The sequence below is a fragment of the Dama dama genome, chromosome 19, assembly GCF_033118175.1.
Source record: "Dama dama isolate Ldn47 chromosome 19, ASM3311817v1, whole genome shotgun sequence".
NCBI classification, from domain to species: domain Eukaryota; kingdom Metazoa; phylum Chordata; class Mammalia; order Artiodactyla; family Cervidae; genus Dama; species Dama dama.
This window is the reverse complement of record NC_083699.1, coordinates 84454649-84479698: the sequence shown is the minus strand read 5'-3', so window position 1 is coordinate 84479698 and position 25050 is coordinate 84454649. Positions and strand designations below refer to the sequence as shown.

General features: G+C 37.7%; 1 protein-coding gene across 5 annotated transcripts in view; it reads right to left on the bottom strand.

Annotated features, from left to right (window-relative positions):
• PPP2R3A (protein phosphatase 2 regulatory subunit B''alpha) overlaps nucleotides 1–25050 on the bottom strand; it is a 220264-nt gene that overhangs the window by 23368 nt on the left and 171846 nt on the right. For all 5 annotated transcript variants that reach the window (XM_061167648.1, XM_061167647.1, XM_061167649.1 and 2 more), the window contains 3 exons: nucleotides 5512–5687; nucleotides 4888–5006; nucleotides 2349–2455 (listed from right to left, as the gene is read on the bottom strand). In XM_061167648.1, the coding sequence (XP_061023631.1) occupies nucleotides 2349–2455; nucleotides 4888–5006; nucleotides 5512–5687 (402 nt within the window). The remainder of the gene's footprint in view (nucleotides 1–2348; nucleotides 2456–4887; nucleotides 5007–5511; nucleotides 5688–25050) is intronic.

Sequence of the window (25050 nt, the reverse complement as noted above, 5' to 3'; positions counted from 1 at the left end):
TTTCTGACCTTTCAGACTCAGGTCTTCTTTCATTTCAAAAAAGCTTTTCTATTATCTTTGAATTTTTTTTTCTACTTCATTTGTTCTGTTGTCTAGTATGTGTAAGTTAGGTCCCTTTTGTTTTCCTCACATATACCTAATTTTCTTTCTGACACTTTATTTTGTTCTTTTCTATTCTGTTTTATTTTAAGGCCTTTTTTCATATTCCTATTTTTTCTTTGATGGTCAATAATTATACACCCACAAAATGATTTTTTTAATGGTTAAATGGGATTGCCCTGTGTATATGTATGGTAATTTTACTAATCTTATTACTTAGATTGTCTCTGGTTTTCACTATTATAAACATCTGCACATGTTCTTAACGGTAGTGATATTGCTTCATAAAATCAGTAAACTTACCCCCGTTCCTAACTAACGAAGCTCACTGACAAAGAATTAAATCACGCCTGTGAGCAGAGCCGCTCCTCTGGGTTCTGATGATGCTGTCATCTCCTGGTCCTTTTAGGCCTAGGGATGATATGGCTCTCCACCATTGCTAATTCTGGGTATCTGTGTCACTTCTTATTGGCTTCTCTAAAATCCTCCTGTGTATTTGTAAGTTTGCTCTGTGTGTCTGTGTGTTCGTGTGTGCTCAGTTGTGTCAGACTCTTTGCAACCCCATGGATTGTAGCCTGCCAGGCTCCTCTGTTCATGGAAGTTTCCAGGCAAGAATACTGGAGTGGGTTGCCATTTCCTACTCTAGGAGATCTTCCTGACCCAAGAATCGAACCCACATCTCTTGTGTCTCCTGTACTGGCAGGCAGATTCTTTACCACTGTCCCACCTGGGAAGCCCTATCTGTTAAATACACCCTAGAAATTTATCCCACGTATGTATAAAATAACATGTATGTAAGATTATTCACTGCAACCTTATATCTCTAATATTTCACTATAATGCCTGTGAACAGAGGAATATAAGATAATGGTGTAACTATACAGTGGAATATTATGCAGTTACAAAAACTTAGCACATTCACTGAATATATTTATGGAATAATTTCCAATTTATTGATTTGTTTTTCCTCCAATCTTCAGTTATTCTTTTATTAATTTTTTTATACACTCAGGGATCCCCAGATATTTATGCTGCCTCATTTATACCTCAATGATCATAAAATACAAGTATTTTATTCACCATGCTGTTCTCCCAAGCTTTGTTGTTACTGTTTTTAGATTTATTGAAGTTTGATACAAAAAACTGGACACACTTAGTGAATACATCTTGATGATTTTGGAATATGCAGATATCTGTCATATCATCACTACATTCAAGGCACTAAATATATCCATTACTTCCAGACATTTCCTTGTGTTCTTTTTTTTCTTTTGTAGGAACACTTAACATAAGATCTATCTTCTTAATATATTTTACACTGCACAGTACCACGTTAACTATAGATACTATGTTTTACAGCAGGTCTCCAGAACTTATGTAACAGAAACTTTATAAAAAGTGTGGAAAAAGCTGGGAACCGAATAGTGAGTATGCTATCATATATGTAAGAGAAAAAAAGAAAGAAAAAAATGTATATGTGTATTTGCTTTCATACACATATACATATGTATGAAGAGAGAGTGTGAGAACGGGAGGGACCAGGATGGAGCATCCTTGGAAAAGCACATTAAGTGATAATAGTGGTTGCTTCTGGGGAGAACTGAGTAGCAGGAAACTTACTATTTATTCTTTAATTCTGAATATTAAGTGACTATACTGCCTATTCAAAAAGTATTACATTAATAATAAGGATTAATTGAGAGCCTTACAGAAACAGTGACTATAGAGGAACTGCTAAAGAAATCACTAGAAGATGAAAACAGCCAACAAATTATAGATACTGAAATGTTCTAAGCAGTAAAAGTCTTTGACAATTTAATTTCTTACCATGGTCCCTTTGTAGAAGTTAACTTCTTATTCAGAGTTGAACGCACAAAACCATGTCTGATAAAGGTTTGTTTTGATGATCATAATGATCTTTATTATTTAAAAGAGCTTCAGTTCTCCTGTGTTTATAGGGTTTACTAACATCCCTAACAAAGTAGTATGACTGCACAGTGATCTCCGTTTTCAGTGGAAGGTACAACTTCATTAAAGGAAATGGCACATGAGAAGACTTTTTATAAAATCAGTGAAGGGAAGAGAAGACTGCTGGGGGAATGTTCACTCAACTAAAATTGGGTTAAAATCACTTGTTTTTATGATATGGCAAGAATAGGAAAGCACTACTAGCTTGAGTTTTTTACAGGTGATCCTAATGTGGTTACCCCTGTTAAAAAAGCTCACAAGACACAGGGAAACTAACTCACCCTTCCTGGAACTGCGCCTGGGCAGACTCCTCTGCTACAAGGCTCTCATACTCTTCAGCAGCAAACCTGTCCCAGTCGGAAGGCTCAGGACTCTCATTCTCCACATCCTGATTGGGAAGGGGATGGCCACAGGAAACAGAATCAAAAACAAAAATTGGAGATAGGTCATCACAAATGTTTTACATCCTGAAAAAACCTATGTGAAAAATGTTTCATTTGACCCCACGGACTATACAGTTCATGGAATTCTCCAGGCAAGAATACTGGAATAGGTAGCCTTTCTCTTCTCCAGGGGATCTTCCCAACCCACAGATTGAACCCAGGTCTGCCGCATTGTAGGCAGGTTCTTTACCAGCTGAGCCACCAGGGAAGTCCAAGAATACTGGAGTGGGCAGCCTATCCCTTCTCCAGCTGATCTTCCCAACCTAGGAGTCGAACTGGGGTTTCCTGCATTACTGGCTGATTCTTTACCAACTGAGCCATCAGGGAAGCCCTAAGCATGTTAAGAGAGGTACTAAAGTCACAATCATAAACTGATTTTCTACACCTTGAATCACAAAATTATTAAGCACTGTTCATCAGCTGGACTGTTTGGGTCTAGATTCTTCAGCCTTGTAACCAGAGGCTTCTCCAGCCCCCTCTCTCACACTTGGCATAGCAGTGATCTGGAGTGACCTGTGGTTTGCATGTGCCCACCTGAAATGCGGTTTCCCTGGTGGCTCAGATGGTGATGAATCTGTCTGCAATGCAGGAGACCTGGGTTCAACCTCTGGGTTGGGAAAATCCTCTGGAGAAGAAAATGGCAACCTACGCCAGTATTCTTTTTTTAATTTATTTTTTAATTGAAGGATAATTGCTTTACAGAATTTTGTTGTTTTCTGTCAAACCTCAACTTGAATCAGCCATATACTGCTCCACTATTCTCGCCTGGAGAATTCCATGGACAGAGGCTACAGTCCATGGGGTCATAAGAGTCAGACAGGACTGAGTGACTTAAACTTAACCTGAAATATACCATCCCTTCCTCTAGCGAATTTTTATTGCTTCCTTCACAGCCAGCTTGGATACCCTGCCATCTGAGTTACCTTCTTAGAAACAGCCCTTCTCCCCCTAGTCATTTCCTTCATTGTACTACATATGCTTGGTTGCCAAGCATTTTGTTCTCCTGTCCTTGTCATCTCTATATACCCGTTCTTTTTATATACTGAGTTATCTCTATATAACCTCCAGTGTCTCTTCAACACAGTACCTGGAATTTACTAAGCACTTACTAATAGCATTCTTTGCAGATCAGAATGTTGATAATTACTACCTCTAAGAAAAAAGAGGAAAAATTTAAAGTAAATTTGTAATACAAATAAAAAAATGAAGGGGGAAAAAGGTATATATTTTCTTTTCCTTCTACAATACAGGCTGCATCTTAGATTATATGTTCTGGGTAAAACGATGTTTTTCCATAATGAAATTGGGCTAACATTGCTCTAGGATGTAAGGTTAGTTATGCTAGAACGTAAGTACCTTAATACTGACTACACAATGTGTTAATTACTATGATCCATTTGAAGAACTTCACCCCACCTTTTAAACATGTCTGAAATTGCTATGCATCTTAGATTTATAATTGCTTTTTCTTTAAAGGTATATAAAATAATGGGATATTTTAAACTCAATGAAATATAATACTGACTTTAGGCTAGTGATAATGTACCTTGATAGGCCCCAAGTTCTGGTGCAGAGTATTTGTTTTTAGAAGCTGGTCCTTGTATTCTTGGCTATTAATATTTAGGTCAAACAGTTATGCAACATATGAAAGACAAAGAAAAGACTGAGGAAGTTTCCTGTAGTGTATTCAACCAGTTCTTTTCCATCAATATAGTTTTTACTCTTTAAACAGGGGAATAGAAGGAGAAGTGGTGATATTCTGCTCTTTGTTTTTTTTCTGGACATGGGTTTTCTGAGAGTCCACAGGTTTTTGCGTATGGGGAAGGCAGCTCACAGCTCTTCAGCTGTAGAATGACTTCAAACTGATGTCATGTACAGTCATCATTACCGCTTGAAAAAGTGTTACATTTATCTGAAGGTTGTCTATCTTGGAAAGCATCTAGTTTTCATTACCATGCCCTCCCGAAATTGAATGGTACAGTTAAATCAAGCCCAGTGTACTCTGTAACAGAGATGTATCTATTGATATAGGTTTTTTTTTTTTAATGAATAATAAAATGAACACACGTTTATTGATTTGAAAGTGAGACAATTATTTCAAAATTTTCTGTAACCAGTTTCTATGTATATGGAAGTACACAAAACACACAATTCATTCAATGAAAGGTAGATGCAGGTTATTACCTACACTTGAAGATTAGCTATGGGAAGAGATGGACTCTAAGTCCTTTATTCTTTCTTTTCAGTATGTGATGAAATGTTTTAAATGTAAGCCTTTTTAAATACCAAAATTCCTGCAGACAGAGGCCACTTTTATCTGAAGCATACATCTCCTGATATTGCATCCCTCAAACAGAAGTTAAAACTATACTGGTACCTTCTGGACTGCAAAGGGATCTCTTTGTTCATGGTCTAAGTATTTCTCCAGATTAAAGAAAGTGTCATAAAAGATGTGAGCCATTCTGCATCTCTTCAGATCTCGTAGAGTTATTTTGCCTGTGTAAGAACAAATCTGGTAAATTTCAAAGGCTTTTTTTGAAGTGGAAAAAAAAAACCACCTTCTACTGAAGTTTAAAAGGATATAGGCATATGCTTATTTGATTATAAAAATTTGATTTTTTTTGAGGTAAAGTTCACATAAAATTCACCATTTTAACCATTCTAATGGTTTTTCATACATTCACAATGTTGCATAAGCATCACCACTATCACATGCCCTAGCATTTTCTTCACCTCCAAAGGACACTCTGTACCCATCCAACAGTCTCACTCCCCTCCCCTCTGCAATCCTCCCCAACTGGCTACCACTAATCTGCCTTCTGAATTTGCCATCAATTGTTAGTTCTATGCTAACGCTAAAGCAGAAACTTAAATACTTCTGTATTTGGAGAGCCTGTGTGGAAGACTCTGGGAAGTTAAATAATTTGGAACAATCCAGGATTACAGCCCCCACTCTGTAATGGAGATGAACAATGCAACTTGGCTCTTTATTCAATCTTACCATCACTGGCTGGCTTCACCAGGTCAAGCATCTGGCACAACAAATCATGGAATGGCAAGGGCTCAATGCCCATGGCTTCCATCCGTTCACACTGCTCCTCGTAGAAGTATTCCAGCTCGTACATGGAGAGCACTCCATCCCCATCCACATCCATACAGCGGAACCAGTACTCAATGCTAGGAGGTAAGGATACTCATTAGCAATGGCCTGTTAAAGCTCTTTTATTCACCAGATTTATTATTGTTTGTTTCTTTTAAAAGTTATATATGGGTATACTTTGGACTTAGACATAGTTTTACAAAATTTATTAGAAAAAATGGCAGTCATTTTTTAAATTTTCTCTTCCCCAGATCCAAGCATTTTCAACACTTGATTCTTTTGGTTTTTATCTTTACATTTCAGTTAAGGTGTCTATATTGTTCCTTTCTTATATTTCTGATTTAAAGACTGTGGTTTAATTTTGCACCATGAAAGATGAGGTTTCAGGTCTTTTGCTACTCATTCCACCTTACCCACATGCCCTTTATAACCTCTTAGTACAGAAAAATAACTCAACATTCACAGTTTATAACTTTACATTTTCCTTTTATCTCTTTTGTTTAGTTTTGGGATACAGTACATGTTACTACCACTAATTCAAAGACTTCTGCTAGTTTTCTACGTCCATAATCAGTCCCATTGGGTATTCTATCAATTGCATTTCCTTGAAATCTTTTTCAGTTCCTCTGACCTATTCTAATCTGGACTGGGTGATCTTTAGGCCTGATTTATAGTTTCACCCTAGGGAATCCTTTCACCTTTCTGCTGTTTCTTATATCTCACATTTTCCTCATTCTTGGTTTGCTTCCTTGTTTGGTAAAACACATTCTTCAGTAGCTTCCTAAAAAAGGGAGCATAGCAGGTACATTTTTTGGATGTTAGATCATTGAAAATACCCTTATCTACCCCCTAATGTGTTTGGTATATATAGGATTATGGCATGATGGTTCTTTTCTTCAGAATTTTAAAGGCCCTGATTCACTGTCCTCCATTTATCCACTGTTGTTGAGAAGTCTAAAGCCACTGATCCTTTGCAACCTTTTTTTTTTTTTCCCCTTTGAAGCCTACAGAGGTTTCTGAGTTCCTGGTGTTTTAAAATAAAACTGATGAAGTGCCTTGGTCTGGATCTAATTCACTTTTGCTGGGCTCAGAGCCTCCTCAGTTTGGAAACTAGTATTCTTAAGTTCTTGGACATTTTCTTAAAATTGTTTTATTTCTTCTCTGCTTCTCTTTCCCCTTATCCACTCTCTTTCTGGAATTCTTGTTATTCAAATCAGCATGGTCCAATATGGTGGCCGCTAGCCATATGTGGATAACCCAATTTGAGATGTCTTTAAAAAAAAAATTTGTTTTCTGTTAATATTTATTTATTTGACTGTGCCAGATATTAGCTGCAGCATGTGGGATCTAGTTCCCTGACCAGGAACTGAACCCGGTCCCCCTGCATTGGGAATGCAGAATCTTAGCCCCTGGACCACCAGGAAAATCCCTGGGATGTCTTTAAGTGCAAACACAGATTTTGAAGACTTTGTAAGAAAAAAACAGTAAAACATCTTATCAATACTTTTATACTGATTACATGTTGGAAAAATATTTTAGATATATGGTATTAAATAAGAGATGTAAGTAAGATTAATCCTATGTTTCTTTTTACTTTCTTACTGTGGTTAATTTTATTTAAAAAATTTAAACACATTTAAAGTAAAAATTGTATGTATTTAAGATATATAACAAAATAATGTGATATAGACAGTGAAACAATTACTACAGTAAAGCTGCTTAACATAGCATCTCCCCACAATATTACTATTTTGCAGGATAGTAGGGATGTAGAGGACCTGAAATCTACCCTCTTAAGTGAATTTTCAGCATTTAAAACAATATTATACTAAATGTATAGTCATTATATTGTACATTAGATCTCTAGATTTATTCTTCCTGTATAACTGCAACTTTGTACACTGGGTCAGCATCTCCTCTTTTCCCTCATACCCCCAGCCCCTGGTAACCACCATTCTACTTTCTGCTTCTATTAAGTCTGACTTTTCTTTGATTCCCATATAAGAGATCATGTATGACTTTCTGTGCCTGGCTTATTCCACTTAGTATAATATCCTCCAGGTTAATCCATGTTGCAAATGACAGGATTTCCTCCTTTTCGAAGGGTGAATAATATTCTATTGTGTGTGTATACATATACCACATTTTATTTATCTACTTATTCTGTGAGAGACATTTAGCTTGATTTCATATAATGTTGTAATGAACAAGGGAGTTCAGGTATCTCTTCAAGGGACTGATTTCAGAGTTCTGGTTCAAGATGGTCAAATAGGAACTCGCTTTCTCCCATGGATGCATCTATATAGGTACATATGGACCAGTTTCTTCTGAAAAAACCCTAAAAACTAGCTGAGTGACTTCTACATTATTGGGAAAATGAGAAAAACTCTTATTTAGTGGATAGGAGATGCTGAGACACAATCTTGCTGTAAACCCCAGCACACTGACCCACAACTAGGAGGAAACTGGAAATCCAGAGCTTTTCCTCAAGGAGCAAAGAGTTTGAATCCCATGTTGTGAACCCAACTTTTAAGACCTGCAACTGAGACAAATACCCTCAAATCTAGCTTTTTCCCTTCCTTTTAAAAAACTGAAGTATAGTTGACATGTAACATTATATTAGCAGACTTCCCTGGTGGCTCAGATGGTAAAGCGTCCGCCTACAATGTGCGAGACCCAGGTTCAATCCCTGGGTCAGGAAGATCTCCTGGAGAAGGAAATGGCAACCCACTCCAGCATTCTTGCCTCGAAAATCCCATGGATGGAAGAGCCTGGTAGGCTACAGTCTATGGGGTCGCAGAGAGTCGGACAGTTAGTTTCGAGTGTACAACACAGTGATTTGACATTTGTACACATTATGAATTGGTCACCACAATAAGTCTAGTAACCATCTGTCACCAAAGTTATTACTGTATTATTGACTACATTCTCTATGCTATACACTACATCCCTGTGCCTGATTTATTTTATACCTGGAAGTTTGTACCTCTTAATTCCCTTCGTCTCTTTCACCCAACCACCCGCTTACCCGCTGGTGACCTCTACTGTGTTCTCTCTACTGGTGCTTCTGTTTAGTCTGTTTGATTGTTAAATTCCACATATAAATGAAATCATATAGTATTTGTCTTTCTCTGTCAGACCTATTTCACTTAGCATAATACCCTTAGAGTCCATTCCTGTTGTTTCACATGTCAAGCTTTCATTCTTTTTTTATGGCTAGGTAAAATTCCGCTGTGTGTATGTGTGTATCACATCACCTTTATCCACTTATCTATTGATGAATACTTAGGTTACTTCCATATGTTGGGTATTGTGAATAATGCTGCAGTGAATGTTGGAGAGCATGTATCTTTTAAAAATAATATTTTTATTTTCTTTGGGTAAATACCCAGAAGTGAAATTACTGGATCATATAGCAGTTCTATTTTTAATTTTTTGAGGAACGTCTACATTGTTCCATAGTGGTTGCACCAATTTACATTCTCATAACAGTGCATAAGGGTCCCCTTTTCTCCATATCCTTGCCAACACTTGTCATTTGTTGTTTGTTTGATAACAGTCATTCTGAAAGGTGTGAGGATATTTGCACTACACTGATGATTAGTGATGTTGAATACCATTTTATGCATCTGTTGGCCATCTCTATGTCTTTCTTGAAAAAGTGTTTGTTCAGGCTTTTTGCTCATTTTAAAATTAGGTTGGGATTTTTGATACTGAGCTATGTAAGTTTTAAAAAATATACTTTAGATATTAACCCCTTATCAGATATATCATCTACAAGTATTTCTTCCTATTCAGTAAACTGCCTTTATGTTTGTTGATGGTTTCCTTCGTTGCGCAAAACCTTTAAAATTGATGTACTCTTATTTATTTTTGTTTTTCCTGCCCTTGCCTGAGGAGACAGATTAAAAAAAAATACTGCTAAGTCTAATTTTAAAGAGTGTACAGCCTATGTTTTCTTCTAGGAGTTTTTTATGGTTTCAGATCTCACATTTAAGCCTTCAATCCTTTTTGAGTTTATATTTTGTATACAGCATAGTGAGTGATCCAGTTTCATTCTTTTGCGTGAAGCTGTCAAGTTTCCCAATATCATTTATTAAAGACACTGTCTTTTACCTATTGTATATTCTTGGCTCCACTGTTGTACATTCAGTTCGGTTCAGTTGCTCATCGGTGTACGACTCTGCGACCCCATGGACTGCAGCATGCAAGGCTTCCCTGTCCATCACCAACTCCCGGAGCTTACTTAAATTCATGTGCAGCGAGTTAGTGAGCCATCCAACCATCTCACCCTCTGTCGTCCCTTCTCCTCCTGCCTTCAACCTTTCCCAGCATCAGGATCTTTTCCAGTGAGTCAGTTCTTTGTATCAGGTGGCCAAAGTATTGGAGTTTCAGCTTCAGCATCAGTTCTTCCAATGAATATTCAGGACTGATTTCCTTTAGGATCGGCTGGCTGGATCTCCTTGCAGTCCGAGGGACTCTCAAGCATCTTCTCCAGCGTCACAGAAGTGTCAATTCTTTGGCACTCATCATTCTTTACAGTCCAACTCTCACATACATACATGACTACTGAAAAAACCATAGCTTTGACTGTATGGACCTTTGTTGGCAAAGTAATGTCTCTGCTTTTTAATATGCTGTCTAGGTTGGTCATAGCTTTTCTTCTAAGGAGCAAGCATCTGTTAATTTCATGGCTGCAGTCACCATTTGCAGTGATTTTGGAGCCCCCAAAATAAAGTCTGTCACTGTTTCCATTGTTTCCCCATCTATTTGCAATGAAAGGATGGGACCAGATGCCATGATCTTAGTTTTCTGAATGGTGAGTTTTAAGCCAACTTTTTCACTCTCCTGTTTCACTTTCATCAAGAGGCTCTTTAGTTCTTCACTTACTGCCATAACGGTGGTGTAATCTGCCTATCTGAGGTTATTGATGTTTCTCCCACCAATCTTGATGCCTGCTTGTGCTTCATCCAGCCCACCATTTCGCATGATGTACTCTGCATATAAGTTAAATAAGCAGGGTGACAATATACAGCCATGATGTACTCCTTTCCCGATTTGGAACCAGTCTGTTGTTCCATGTCCAGTTCTAACTATTGCTTCTTAACCTGTATACAGATATCTCAGGAGGCAGGTAAGGGTGTCTGGTATTCGCACCTCTTGAAGGATTTTCCACAGTCTGTTGTGATGCACATAATCAAAGGCTTTGGTGTAGTCAATAAAGCAGAAGTAGATGTTTTACTGGAACTCTTGTGCTTTTTCGATGATTCAATGGATGTTGGCAATTTGATCTCTGGTTCTTTTCTAAATCCTTTTCTAAATCCAGCCTGAACATCTGGAAGTTCACAGTTCATGTACTGTTGAAGCCTGGGTTGGAGAATTTTGAGCATTCCCTTGCTAGTGTGTGAGATGAGTGCAGTTGGGCTTGAATATTGTGCTTTTGTGCTTGAATATTCACTGCCACTGCCTTTCTTTTGGATTGGACTGGAAACTGACCTTTTCCATTCCCGCGGCCACTTCTGAGTTTTCCAAATTTTCTGGCATATTGAGTGCAGCACTTTCACATCATCATCTTTAGGATTTGAAATAGCTCAGCTGGAATTCCATCACCTCCACTAGCTTTGTTCATAATGATGCTTCCTGAGACCTACTTGACTTCACATTCCAGGATGTCTGGCTCTAGGTGAGTGATCACACCATCATGATTATGTGGGTCGTGAAGATGTTTTTTGTATAGTTCTTCTGTGTATCCTTGCCACCTCTTCTTAATATCTTCTGCTTCTGTTAGGTCCATACTGTTTCTGTCCTTTATTGTGCCTATCTTTGCATGAAATGTTTCCTTGGTATCTCTAATTTTCTTGAAGAGCTCTTTCGTCTTCCCATTCTATTATTTTCCTCTATATCTGCACTGATCACTGAAGAAGGCTTTCTTATGTCTCCTTGCTATTCATGAAACTCTGCATTCAAATGGGTATATCTTTCCTTTTCTCCTTTGCCTTTACCTTCTTTTCTCAGTTATTTGTAAGGCCTCCTCAGACAACCAGTTTGCCTTTTTGCATTGCTTTTTCTTGGGGATGGTCTTGATCACTGCCTCCTGTACTGTGTCACGAACCTCCATCCATAGTTCTTCAGTCACTCTATCAGATTTAATCCCTTGAATCTATTTGTCACTTCCACTGTATAATTGTAAGGAATTTGATTTAGGGCATACCTGAATGGTCTAGTGGTTTTCCCTATTTTCTTCAATTCACGTCTGAATTTGGCAATAAGGAGTTCATGATCTGAGCCACAGTCAGTTCCCAGTCTTGTTTTTGCTGACTGTATAGAGCTTCTCCATCTTTGGCTGCAAAGAATATAATCAATCTGATTTTGGTATTGACCATCTGTGTAGAGTCTCCTCTTGTGTTGCTGGCAGATGGTGTTTGCTATGACCAGTGCATTCTCTTGACAAAACTCTGTTAGCCTTTGCCCTGCTTCTTTTTGTACTCCAGGGCCAAATTTGCCTGTTACTCCAGGTATGTCTTGAGTTCCTACTTTTGCATTCCAGGCCCCTGTAATGAAAAGGGCATCTTTTTTGGGTGTTAGTTCTAGAAGGTCTTGTAAGTCTTCATAGAACCATTCAACTTCAGCTCCTTAAGCATTACTGGTCAGGGCATAGACTTGAATTACTGTGATGTTGAATGGTTTGCCTTGGAAACAAACAGATCATTTTGTCATTTTTGAGACTGCACCCAACAACTGCCTTTCCGACTCTTCTGTTGACTATGAGGGCTACTCCATTTCTTCTAAGTGATTCTTGCCCACAGTAGTAGATATAATGGTCATCTGAGGTGAATTCACCCATTCCTGTGAATGGTGGTACGTTAACTGACCATATAAGAGGGGCTTTATTTCTGGGCTCTCTATTCTCCATTGCTCTGTGTGTCTCTTTTTGTGCCACAACCATACTGTTTGGATTCCTATAGCTTTGTAGCACAGTTTGAAATCAGGGTGTATGACACCCCTGGCTTTGTTCCTCTTTTAAATTGCTTTGGTTTTCACAGTCTTTCATGTTCTAGAATATACTTTAGGATGCTTTGTTTCAATTCTGCAAAAAATGCTGTTGTTACTTTGATAAGAGATTTCATTGAATCTGTAGATTGCTTTGCGTAGTATGGACATTTTAACAACATTAGTTCTTTCATCAATGTTTAATGGTTTTCAGAGTATAGGTCTTTCACTTTCTTGGCAAATTTTATTCTTATTCTTTTGGCTGCAATTGTAAATAGGATTGTCTTAATTTCTATTTCTCATAGTTCATTATTGGTGTATAGAAATGCAACTGATTTCTATATATTGATTTTGTATCCTGAAGTTTTACTGAATTCATATATTAGTTTCAATAGTTTTTATTTTTTTTTTGGTGGAGTTTTTAGGGTTTTCTATATATATTATCACGTCATCTGCAAATAGGGACAGTTTTACTGCTTCCTTTCCAATGTGGATGCCTTTTATTTCTTTTTCTTGTGTGACTGTTGTTGCTAGGACTTCTGATACTATTTTGAATAAAAGTGTCAATAGTGGACACTTTTCCTTCTTCCTGATCTTAAAGGAAAAGCATTTGGCTTTTCATTGTTAAGTATTTTCTGAGCTACTGGTTTGTCATACACAGCTCTTATTATGTGGATACATGTTTCCTCTATACCCACTTTATTGAGAGTTTTTATAAAAAATGGATATTGAATTTTGTCAAACACCTTTTCTGCATTGATTCAAATCATCATGTGGTTTTTATTCTTTACTTTGTTAATGTAATATATCATGTTGATTTATTTGTGTATATAGAACCATCCTTGCATCTATGGTGTATGGTTGATAATGGTGTATGGTTCTTTTACTATACTGTTGATATCAGTCTAATATTTTGTTTAGAATTTTTGCATTTATGTTCATCCAGGATGCTGGCCTGTAATTTTTTTGGTAGTGTCTTTATCTGGTTTTGATATCAGCATAATGCTAGCTTCAGAGAATGAATTTAGAATAGTTCCTTCCTCTTCAATTTTTTGGAATAGTTTGAGAAGGATAGGTATTAACTCTTCCTTAAAGTTTGTTGCATTTACCTGTTGTCTGGTCCTGGGCTTGTTGGTTGGGAGGTTTTTTAAAATTTCTAATTCAGTTTCATTATTAGGCATCTGTCTTCAAATTTTCTATTTTTCTTGATTCACTTTTGGAAGGTTGCATGTTTCTGGGAACTTACCCATTTCTTCTAGGCTGTTCATTTTGTTGGCAAATAATTGTTTATAGTAATCTTTTATGATCCTTTGTATTTCTGTTTTGTCAATTGTAACTTCTTTGCTTTCAGGTCTGTTTTGCCTGGTATTAATATTGCTACTACAGGTTTCTTTTCATTTTCATTTGCATGAAATTTCTTTTTCTATCCCTTCACTTTCATTCTGTGTATGTCTTTAGATCTGAAGCCTGGGTATGCAGCATCTAAATGGGTCTTGTTGTTTTAATCCATTCAGCTACCTTTGTCTTTTGATTGGAACATTTAGTCCATTTACATTTAAAGTAGTTATTGATAGGTATGTACTTATTGCCATTTTGTTAATTGTTTTGTAGTTCCTCTGTTCTCATTTCTTCTTTTCTTGTCCTCTTTGTGATTTGATGACTTTCTTGAGTGTGTTGTTTGTATTCCTTTCTCTTTAATTTTTTGTGTGCATATTATAGGTTTTAGGTTTGTGGTTACCATGAGGTTCATAAACAATAACCTATGTAAACAGCAGTCTATTTAAATAGATGGTCACTTAAGTCAGAGCACATTCTAAAAGCACTACTTACCCCCCCACCCCGATATTTTATGTTTTTTACATATTTTGCATCTTTTTGTGTATCGTCTATTTGTTTCATATATAGGTGATTTTACTACTTTTGTCTCTTAGCCTTCATATTAGCTTTGTAGGTGACTGACCTTTAGTATATGTTTGCCCTTACCAGTGATGTTTTTTCTTTCATGATTTTCATGCTTCTAGTCATGGCCTTGTCTTTTCGGTTTAAAGAAGTCCCTTTACTGCTCCTTGTAAGGCTCAGCTAGTGGTGATGAACATTATCAGCTTTTACTTCTCTGTGAAACCCATTATCTCTACTTCAATCCTGAATGATAGTCTTGCCAGGTAGAGTATTCTTGGTTGTAATTTTTTTCTTTTAGCACTTTGAATACCATGTTAGTCTCTTCTGGCCTGAAAAGTTTCTGCTGACAAGTCAGCTGATAGTCTTATGTGGGTGTTCCTTGTTGCCTTAAAGATTTCTTCTTGGTCTTCAACGTTTGAGGTTTTAATTATAATGTATCTTGGTATGGGTCTCTTGGGTTCATCTTATTTGGGACTCTGTGCATCCTGGACTTGGATGTCTGTTTTGCTAGCCAGGTTAGCAAAGTTTTCAGTCACTTCTCTTCAAATATGTTTTGAAGAAAAATTTCCGTCTCTCTGTGACCCCTGTGAATGTTAATACACTTGATGTTGTCTCACAACTTGATGTTGTCTTCCTTACCAGAGATCAAACCTGTGCCCCCTGTAGCGGAAGCATGGAGTTTGAACCACTGGACTACCATGGAAGTTCCAAGCTATCTTCATTTTAAAAATTATTATTATTTTTTTGCTGTTTTGATTGGATAATATCCATTACCCTGTCTCAGATTGTTGATCTATTCTTCTGCATCTTCCAGTCTGCTGTTGATTCCCTCTGGTGTATTTTTCATTTCTGTTAATCTATTTTCCAGTTCTGATTGGTTCTTTTCTCTATCATCTATCTCATTGTTGCAGTTCTCACCAAGTTCATCCATTCTCCAGAGTCCAGTGAACAACTTTAAGACTATTAATTTGAACTTTTTATTTGGTTAATTGCTTATCTCCATTTTGTTTATTTTTTCCCTTGGTTTTGTCTTGTTTTCTCATTTGTCGGCTATTCCTGTGTCTCCTCATTTTGCCTCTCTGTATTTGTTTCTACATATTACAGCTACATCTCTCATTCTTGAAGGACTGGCCCTATGTAAGTATCTGTGGGCCCAATGGCACCATCACCCCAGGCACCAGAGCGAGATCCTCCTGTCACCCCTGTATGTGCTGTGTATGCCTTCTTGTTGTGGTTGGGCTGCAAGTGCTGCGCGTGCACTGGTAGATGGGGCTGCTCCCTGACCTGGCTAGCTGAGTGGCTTGGCTACAACTGCTGCTGACACCCTCGCAGGTAGGGCGAGCCCCCAGCCTGGCTGTCCGTGAAGCCTGGCTGTGACTGCTGTGGGTACATTAGTGTGCAAGGCTTGTCCCCTCTAGCAGGAGCCATTTCTGAGGGGCGCTGGTGCCGGCTGGGACTACTAGCCAGGTAGGGCAGGGTGGGTGCTATTTTGGAGGCACTGGTTGAGGCGGGTGGATTGGGCAGTGTGAGTTCTCAGAGGAATGCTGGGGATGGGTCCAAGGTGTTAGGTAGGTTGATGGAGAGCGACAGAAATGGTACCTGGCAGAACAGGAGAGTAAAAACAAAAAGGATGCCCAACAGCACTTCTATCACTGGAGAAAGATCCACCAGAAAACTGCCTTTTATGGCACATGCTCTAAAATAAGTCTCCCTCTTGTATGATCCAGGTGCTTTTCAAGCTGCTGTCTCTGTGCAGGGACTCAGAGTAAGTGAGCTTGTGTGAGCTTTTCAAGAGCAGAGCTTTATTTTCCCACAGTCCTTAGGCTCTCCTGGACATAAGCCCAGCTGATTTTCAAAGCCAGACATTGTGGGGATTCATTGACTCATCTTCCCTGAGTAGGCCTATGGGCTATGAAGCCCGACATAGGGCTTGAGCTTCTTGCTTCTCAAGGGGGGACCTCCTCGGTTATCATACGCCTCCAGCTTGTGGCATTGCCTCAGGGGCATGGGTTCTGTTGGAATCCATCTCTGCCTCTCCTGTCTGTCTTGATGTGGCCTTTTATTTATATCTAGAGTTGTAGAAAATTTGTTCTGCTAGTTTTCAGGTTGTTCTCAAAGACACCTGTTCCATATAAAGTAGTTTTAGTGTGTCTGTGGGAGGAGATGAGCTTAGTTTTTCTTTTTCTGCCATCTTGACCTGGACTCTCCCTGAAACATTTAGCTTTGAAAACCAACGAGGCTAGAGTCCATGAGTCCTACAAGGCTATACTGAAGTGAGAAAAGGCTCTTAAAGGGTTTTATGCTTGGTCTCACCTGCACCACGGCCCAGTTTAGAAGCAGCCACTATAAGGTGCCAGGTTTTCTGTTAAGGAGGCAAATTTCTTTAAGCCTTGGCCTAAGGGACAAGCATCTAATTTAATGCACATCTAGGGGCCTCCTGGCTATGCTGAAAGGACAGACACTAGCAGGCACCATCTTTACACTCTCTCTGTGGCTCACTCCAGCCAGAGGGCACCAATTTCCCACTCTCTCACTGCTTTACAGAACACCAGTATCTCACCAGTGTCCTGGCTTTTATGTCGGGTGCTCCAGTTTTTATTGCGCCACCTGGGGGAATGCCACTTGACTGCCTGGCTCGGGAAGCCAGCATGGCCTATGGTACCATAGCATGGGACCATAACAATTTGAGACAGTTCTTAGCAGGCTACCATATCCAGGGGACAGCACAGACAGCAGACCAGAAAACACTCCTAGTCCTTCAGTGAGAAGCCTATTTGCTTAACCAGGAACTTGGGCCCGAGGGGCAGGCTTCTGATTTGGCACACATCCAGGTCAATAGAGGAGCTCTCAGGGAATGAGGACTGATGGATGCAATCTCTGAGCGTCCCCTCTGCCATACTCTAGCTGGTTGTATCTTTCAGAAAAGAGCTTATAAACTTGTCTGACACCTTGGTTACTGTGGCTGCCTCCAGGGACATCTCTGGATTGTCTGGCTCTGGTGGCCAACAGGACTTATACTCATGGGTTCCACAGGACTGTAACCAAAGGAGGAAGAATTCTTAAAGAGCTACCACTCCCAGGGCAAAGCAAGACGCAACACACCCAGGAGCCCAGTCTATCCTATTAGCTTACCATCACAGCTGCAGTCAGAGGGATAGAAATTCTTAATTAACCACAGATCTACGGGTAATCCTTTCCAGAGACCTCAAAGGGTGGGTGTTTCTTCACACTGTCTTTCTGCTGTACTCCAGAGCCCCAGGATCTCCTGGAGAGGAATTTTTATGTATGTCTGGTGCCCTGGGTTTTATATCTGGAGCCCTGGTTTTACCGGTTGCCACCCAGGGGACACCTGATCACCTGGTTCTGGTGGCCAGGGGGCTTGCATTCCTAGGTACCATGAGACTATAACAGCTGGAGAGACAGTTCATTGTAAGCTACCAAACCAGAGCACTATGCAAACAGCAGAGTGAAATATAAACCCACCAGTCTTTCTGTGAAAAACGTGTACTTATGTGTGCTGGAGCACTGGCTTTAGCCACAGGCCTTGGGTCTGGCTCACATTTAGGGCCCTATGGAGGTGCTTTTAGGGAACACAAGGTGATGGATGCCATCCTTTCACTCTCACTTTGTCTTGCCTCAGCCTACCAGTACCTCCCAGAAAGGAGGTTAGATAGTTATTTAGCACCCCTGATTTTTTTGACTGTTGCCCAGGGATATCTCCTAATTACTTAGTTCTGATGGCAAGTGGGACTTATACTTGTGGCGCCATAAGACTTTATACATTTGCATAATTTAAGAGCTGCTGATGAGAGTCTCCCACTTCCCTGGTGACTCAGATGGTAAAGCGTCTGCCTGCAGTGCGGGAGACCTGGGTTTGATCCCTGGGTTGGGAATATCCCTTGGAGAAGGACATGGCAACCCACTCCAGTACTCTTGTCTGGAAAATTCCATGGCTAGCTTTTAATCAGCCTGAATCTAGCTGCTGCCTGAGATCCTTCCTTTGGGACACTGACAAGTCTTCACATACTCTTAACTACTGGGAACCATTAAACTTAAAATAGGATGCTTGGATGAGTACAAAGCTTTGAAAGACAATCAAAAGCTAGGGCAGAGTTGAACCATAATGTTCATGTCCTATGTGAAGCCACTTCAAGATTGGGAGAGGGATTTGTTTTATCTAATGCACAGAAACTAACACAGGGAGTCAAGCACAATGAAGAAAGAGAGAAAGATGTTTCAAACTAAAGAACAAGGGAAAAAAATCTCAGAAAAAAATCCTTAATGAAATTGAGATAACTGATTAACCTGATAAAGAGTTCAAAATAAAGGTCATAAAAATCCTCACCAAACTCAGAAGAAGAAAGAATGAATACAGTGAGAACTTCAACAAAGACAGAAAATATATTAAAAAAATGCTAAACAGAAGTTACAGAGTTGAACAATACAATAATGGAATGAAATACACTAGGGGAGTCCAACAGCAGACTAGATGAAGTGAAGAAAGGATCAGTGAACTCAAAGACATGGCAGTGGAATTCATACAGTCAGGAGCAAAAGTCACAAAGAATGAAGTAACGTGAAGACTGCTTAAATGACTTATGGAACAGTATCAAACAGACCAATATTTGCATTACAGGGGTCTGAAAAGGAGAAGAGAGAGAGAAAGAGGCAGAAACAGAAAACTTAATTGAAATAATGGCTGAAAACATTCCTAACATGGTGAAAGAAACAGACATCTGGATCTAGGGAGCCCAAAGAATTCCAAAACAGAGAAACCCAAAGAGATCCACAGGAATACATATTAAAGTGTAAAAAGCTAAAGACAAGAAGAGAATCTTAAAAGCAGCAAGAGAAAAAAAAAAAAACTAGCTGCATACAAGGAAACCCCTATAAGATGCTGAGTTGATTTTTCAGCAGAAAAATTGTAGACCACAAGGGAGCAGCATGGTATATTTAAAGTGTGGAAAGAAAACTTCTAGCCCAGAGTACTCTACCAGGCATTGTTTTCATCAAGAACTGAAGAAGAGATAAAGAGTTTTCCAGACAAGCAAAGCTAACAGAGTTTATTACCACTAAACTGGCCTTACAAGAAATAAAAGAAAAGTACTTTTTAGTAACAAGAAAACACATGAAAGTATATATCTCACAGGTAATGACAAATACATAGTAAAGATGGTGAATTATTTATAAAATATGAAAGTTAAAATATAAAAGTAGTAAAAATCACTATTGTTAATGCATATATAAAAGATGCAAAATGTGACAATAAAAAATGACAGGAGAGAGCAAGAATGTAGAGCTCTAGAATGCATTCAAACTTAAGTTAAAATAGAGTGTGCTTAATATAATTTTTTTATGTAAGCCCCATGGTAACCAAAAAGCAATAACCTGTAAGAGATAAATCTAAGCATACCATGAAAGTCATCACACTATAAAGAGAACATAAGAAGAAAGAAACAGAGAACTACAACAACAATCAGAAAACAATTAACAAAATGGCAGTAAATACATAACTATCAATAATTACTTTAAATGTAAATGGACTAAATTCTCCAATCAAAAGACACAAACTGGCTAAATGGATAAGAAAACAAGACCCAGCTATATGCTGCATACAAAAATTCACTCACTGTAAATACATGCGCAGACTGAAAGTGAAGGAATGGAAAATGATTTCACTCAAATGGAAACAAAAAGAAAGCTGGGTTAGCAATACTTGTGTCAGACAAAAGACTTTATATAATAAAGACTGTAATAAGAGGGAAAGAACGGCATTACAGAATGATATAGAAATCAACATGAGGACATATCATTTGTAAATATTTATGCACCTCAATGTATAAAACAAATATTACCAGACTTAAATGGACAAATAGGCAGCAATACAATAATAGGTGGCAATACAATAATAGTAAGATACTTAACTACCACAATTTCATCAATGAATACATCATTCAGATAGAAAATCAGTGAGGAAACATATCTTAAATGACATGTTAGGTCAGATGAGCTTAATTGATACATACAAAACATTCCATCAAAAGCAGCAAAATACACTCTTCACAAATGACATGAGAGTTTCTTCAAGACAGATCATACATTATGCTATAAAACATGTCAATAAATTTAAGAAAGTTCTTATTTTATCAAGCATCTTTTCTGACAGTTGTATAAAACTAGAAATTAATTGCAAGAAGAAAACTGGGAAATTCTCAAATATGAAGCAATTAAACAACATGATACTGAACAACCAACATATCAAAGAAATAAAAGAAAGCAAACAATACCTTGAGATAAATGAAAATCAAAATACAACATACCAAAACTTACAGGATATAGTGAAAGTTGTTCTAAGGGGAAAATTCATAGTGATAAATGCTTATATCAAAACCCAAGAAATACCTGAAATAATAACTGAACTTTAATCCTCTAGCAACTAGAGAGAGTAGAACAAATGAAACCCAAAAGTAATAGAAGGAAGGAAACAACAAAGATCAGAGTGGAAATAAATGAAAAAGAGGTTAAAAAGACAATAAAAAGTCAATGGAACTAAGAGCTGGTCCTTTGAAAAGATGAACAAAATTGATAAACCTGCAGCTATACTCCCAAAGAGAGAGAAGTCAAATAAAACCAGAAGTGAAAGAGAAAACATTAATAGTGACAGTACTGAAATATGAAGGATTATAGGAGGCTACTATGAACAATTACACACCAACAAACTTGACAAGCTAGAAAAAAATGGATAAACTCCTAGAAACATACAACCTGCCAAGATTTGAATTATGAAAAAAAGAAAATCTGAACAGTCTAATTACTAGTAAGGTGATTGAATCAGTAATGAAAAACCTCCCAACAAAGTAAAGTCTAGGACCAGATTTACTAGTGAATTCTATAAAACATCTAAAAAGAATTAACACTGGTTCTCTCAAACTATTCTAAAAGACAGGAGAGGAAGCATATCCAAACTAATTTTGAGGCCAGCATTACCCCCAAATGACAATATCAGACAAGGATGCCACAAGAAAATTACAGGCCAATATTTCTGACAATTATAGATGAAAAAACCTCAACAAAATATTAGTAGACCAAATGCAACAACAAAGTAAAAGGATCATAAACCAAGATTCAGTTCAGTTCAACATCTGCAAATCAATCAAGGTGATACACCGCATTAACAAAAGGAAAGGTAAGAAACATATGATCATCTGAATAGACGTGGAAAAAGCGTTTGACAAAATTCAACATCCATTAATTATAACAACTCTCAACAAAGTGGGTATTGTGGGACCATATCTCAACATAATAATGGCCACAGTGATAAATGCTTATATCAAAACCCAAGAAATATCTCAAACAAACAGCTGAACTTTAATCCTCCAGGAACTAGAAAGAGTAGAACAAATGAAACCCAAAAGTAACAGAAGGAAGGAAACAACACAGATCAGAGTGGAAATAAATGAAAAAGAGATTTAAAAGATAATAAAAAGTCAATGAAACTAAGAGCTGGTTCTTGGAAAAGATGAAGCTTTTCAGCTAACATTATACTCAGTGGTGAAAAGCTGGAAGCTTTTCCTCTAAGACTAAGAACAAGAAAAGGGTACTCACTCTTGCTACTTTTATTCTATGTAGTACTGGAAGTCCTAGCTGGGACAATTAGGCAAGAGAAAGAAATAAAAGCTAACCAAATTTAAAATGAAGAATTAAACTGTCACTAGGTGCAGATAATATTATATATAGAAAACCTTAAAGACTTTACCAAGAGACTGTTAAAAACTAATAAACACAATAAAATTGCAAGATACAAAATCAATATACAAAAACCTTTTGCATTTCTACATAGTAACAATGAACTAGCAGAAAGAGAAATTAATAAATCCATTTACCACTGCATCAAGAATGAAGTAAAATATATGGAAATAAATTTAAATAGGTGAAAGATCTGTGTACTGAAAATCACAGGACACTGATGAATGAAACTGAAGCTACATATAAATTGAGATATTTCATTCTAATGCACTGGAATAATTAATGTTGTCAAAATGTCCCTACTACCCAATGTCATCTACAGATTAAATGCAATTCCTATAAAAATTCCAATGACATTTTCCACATAAATAAAACAATCCTAAAATTTGTATGGAATCATACAAGATCCAACTTGTCAAAGCAAGCTTGAGCAAGAAGAACAAAATCAGAGCATCACATTACCTCATTTCAAATTATACTACAACACTATAATAATCAATACTACGTGTCACAAAAATAGACACGTAGATTAGTGGGACAGAATAGGGCCCTGAAATCAATCTACACATGTATGATCAATTGATTTATAACAAAGGAGCCAAGAATATACAAGAATATACAATGGGGGAAAGGACATCTGTTCAATAATGGGTATTGTGAAGAATGGACAGCTTTATGCAAACAAAACAAAACAAAACCGTACCACCTCTTACATTACACACAGAAACCAACTCAAAATGGATTAAAAACTTGAATATAAGACCTGAAACCAAGCTTCTAGGCTGTGATCTCCTTGACATTGGTCTTGGCAATGTTTTTTTTGGGTCTGACACCAAAAGCAAACCAATAAAATAAAAAATACATGAGTCAGCTACATCAGACTAAAAAGCTTCTGCACAGCAAAGGTGAGGTGAGATGAAGTCGCTCAGTCGTGTCCGACTCTGCGACCCCGTGGACTGTAGCCTATCAGGCGCCTCCGTCCATGGGATTTTCCAGGCAAGAATACTGGGAGTGGGTTGCCATTTCCTTCTCCAGAGAAACAGAGAAGCTCTGCACAGCAAAGGAAACCATCAAAAATAAAAAAAATAAAAAGACAACCTACTGAATAAAATATTTGCAAATTACATAGCTGATATGGCATTAATATGCAAAATATATAAAGAACTTATAAAACTCAACAGTAACAAAAACAAAAAACTGAAAAAGTGGCAGAGGATCTTAACAGACATTTTCCCAGGAAGATATAAGAATGGGGGGAAAAAAAAGAGAGATACAAAATGGCCAACAGGTACATGAAAAGATGCTGAACATCACTAATTATCAGGGAGATGAAAATCAAAATCACAATGACACACCTCATACCTGTCAGAATGACTGTTATCAAAAAGACAACTGTTAGCAAGGATGTAAAGAAAAGGGAATCCTTGTGAACTGTGAAACATATATTAGTGCAGCCACTATGGAACACAGTAGGGAGTTCCTTAAAAAATTGCAAATAGAACTACCATATGATCTAGCAGTTCCACTTCTGGGTATTTATCAAAAGGAATAATAACATCCCCAAAAGATATTTACCCCCTTGTTCACTGTATAGCTAATATATGGAAACAACCTATATGTCCATCAATGGATGAACAGGTAAAGAAAATATGGTATATACACACAATGGAATATATTTCAGCTATAAAGAATGAAATATTGCCATTTGTGACAACATGGATGGACACTGAGGGCATTATGTAAGTGAGTTAAGTCAGATCGAGAAAGGTAAATCCTGTATGATCTCACTTACATATGGAATTTAAAGACCACCACCACTACCACCACCAAAACCCAAAATCAAGAGATCACATGTAAGAGAACAGATTGGTGTTTGCCAGAGGTGGAGGGTACAGAGTGCGTGAAATGGCTTAAGGGGGTCAAATACTACAAACTTCTAATTACAAAATAACTCCTAGGGATATAATGTATGGTATGGTACCTAGAGTTTATAACACTGTATTGCATATTTGAAAGGTGCTAAATGAGTAGATCTTAGAAGTTGTCATCACAAGAAAACTGTAACCATATATGGTGACAGATTAAACAGACTTATTGAAATGATCTTTTTGAAGATCTTTTTGATCTTCATGAACAGTGAATCATGAAGTACATCAGAAATTAAATTAATGTTATAGGTCAATGATAACCTAAAAAATGAAGAAAAAAAGGAGGTAGAAAAGGAAAAAGAAAGAAAAGACACAAATTGCAACTGTAGTAATTTGATATGAGGCCAGTCTTTTTCCTGGGGGGAGGTAGGCCAAGAGACTTTATTTATATGGAATCATGAGAAACGCTGGGCTGGAAGAAGCACAAGCTGGAATCAAGATTGCTGGGAGAAATATCAATAACCTCAGACATGCAGATGACACCACCCTTATGGCAGAAAGTGAAGAGGAACTAAAAAGTCTGTTGATGAAAGTGAAAGAGGAGAGTGAAAATGTTGGCTTAAAGCTTAACATTCAGAAAACTAACATCATGGCATCTGGTCCCATCACTTCATGGCAAATAGATGGGAAAACAGTGGAGACAGTGTCAGACTTTATTTTTTTGGGCTCCAAAATCACTGCAGATGGTGACTGCAGCCATGAAATTAAAAGATGCTTACTCCTTGGAAGGGAAGTTATGACCAACCTAGACAGCATATTATAAAGCAGAGACATTACTTTGCCAACAAAGGTTCGTCTAGTCAAGGCTATGGTTTTTCCAGTGGTCATGTATGGATGTGAGCGTTGGACTGTGAAGACAGTTGAGTGCCAAAAAATT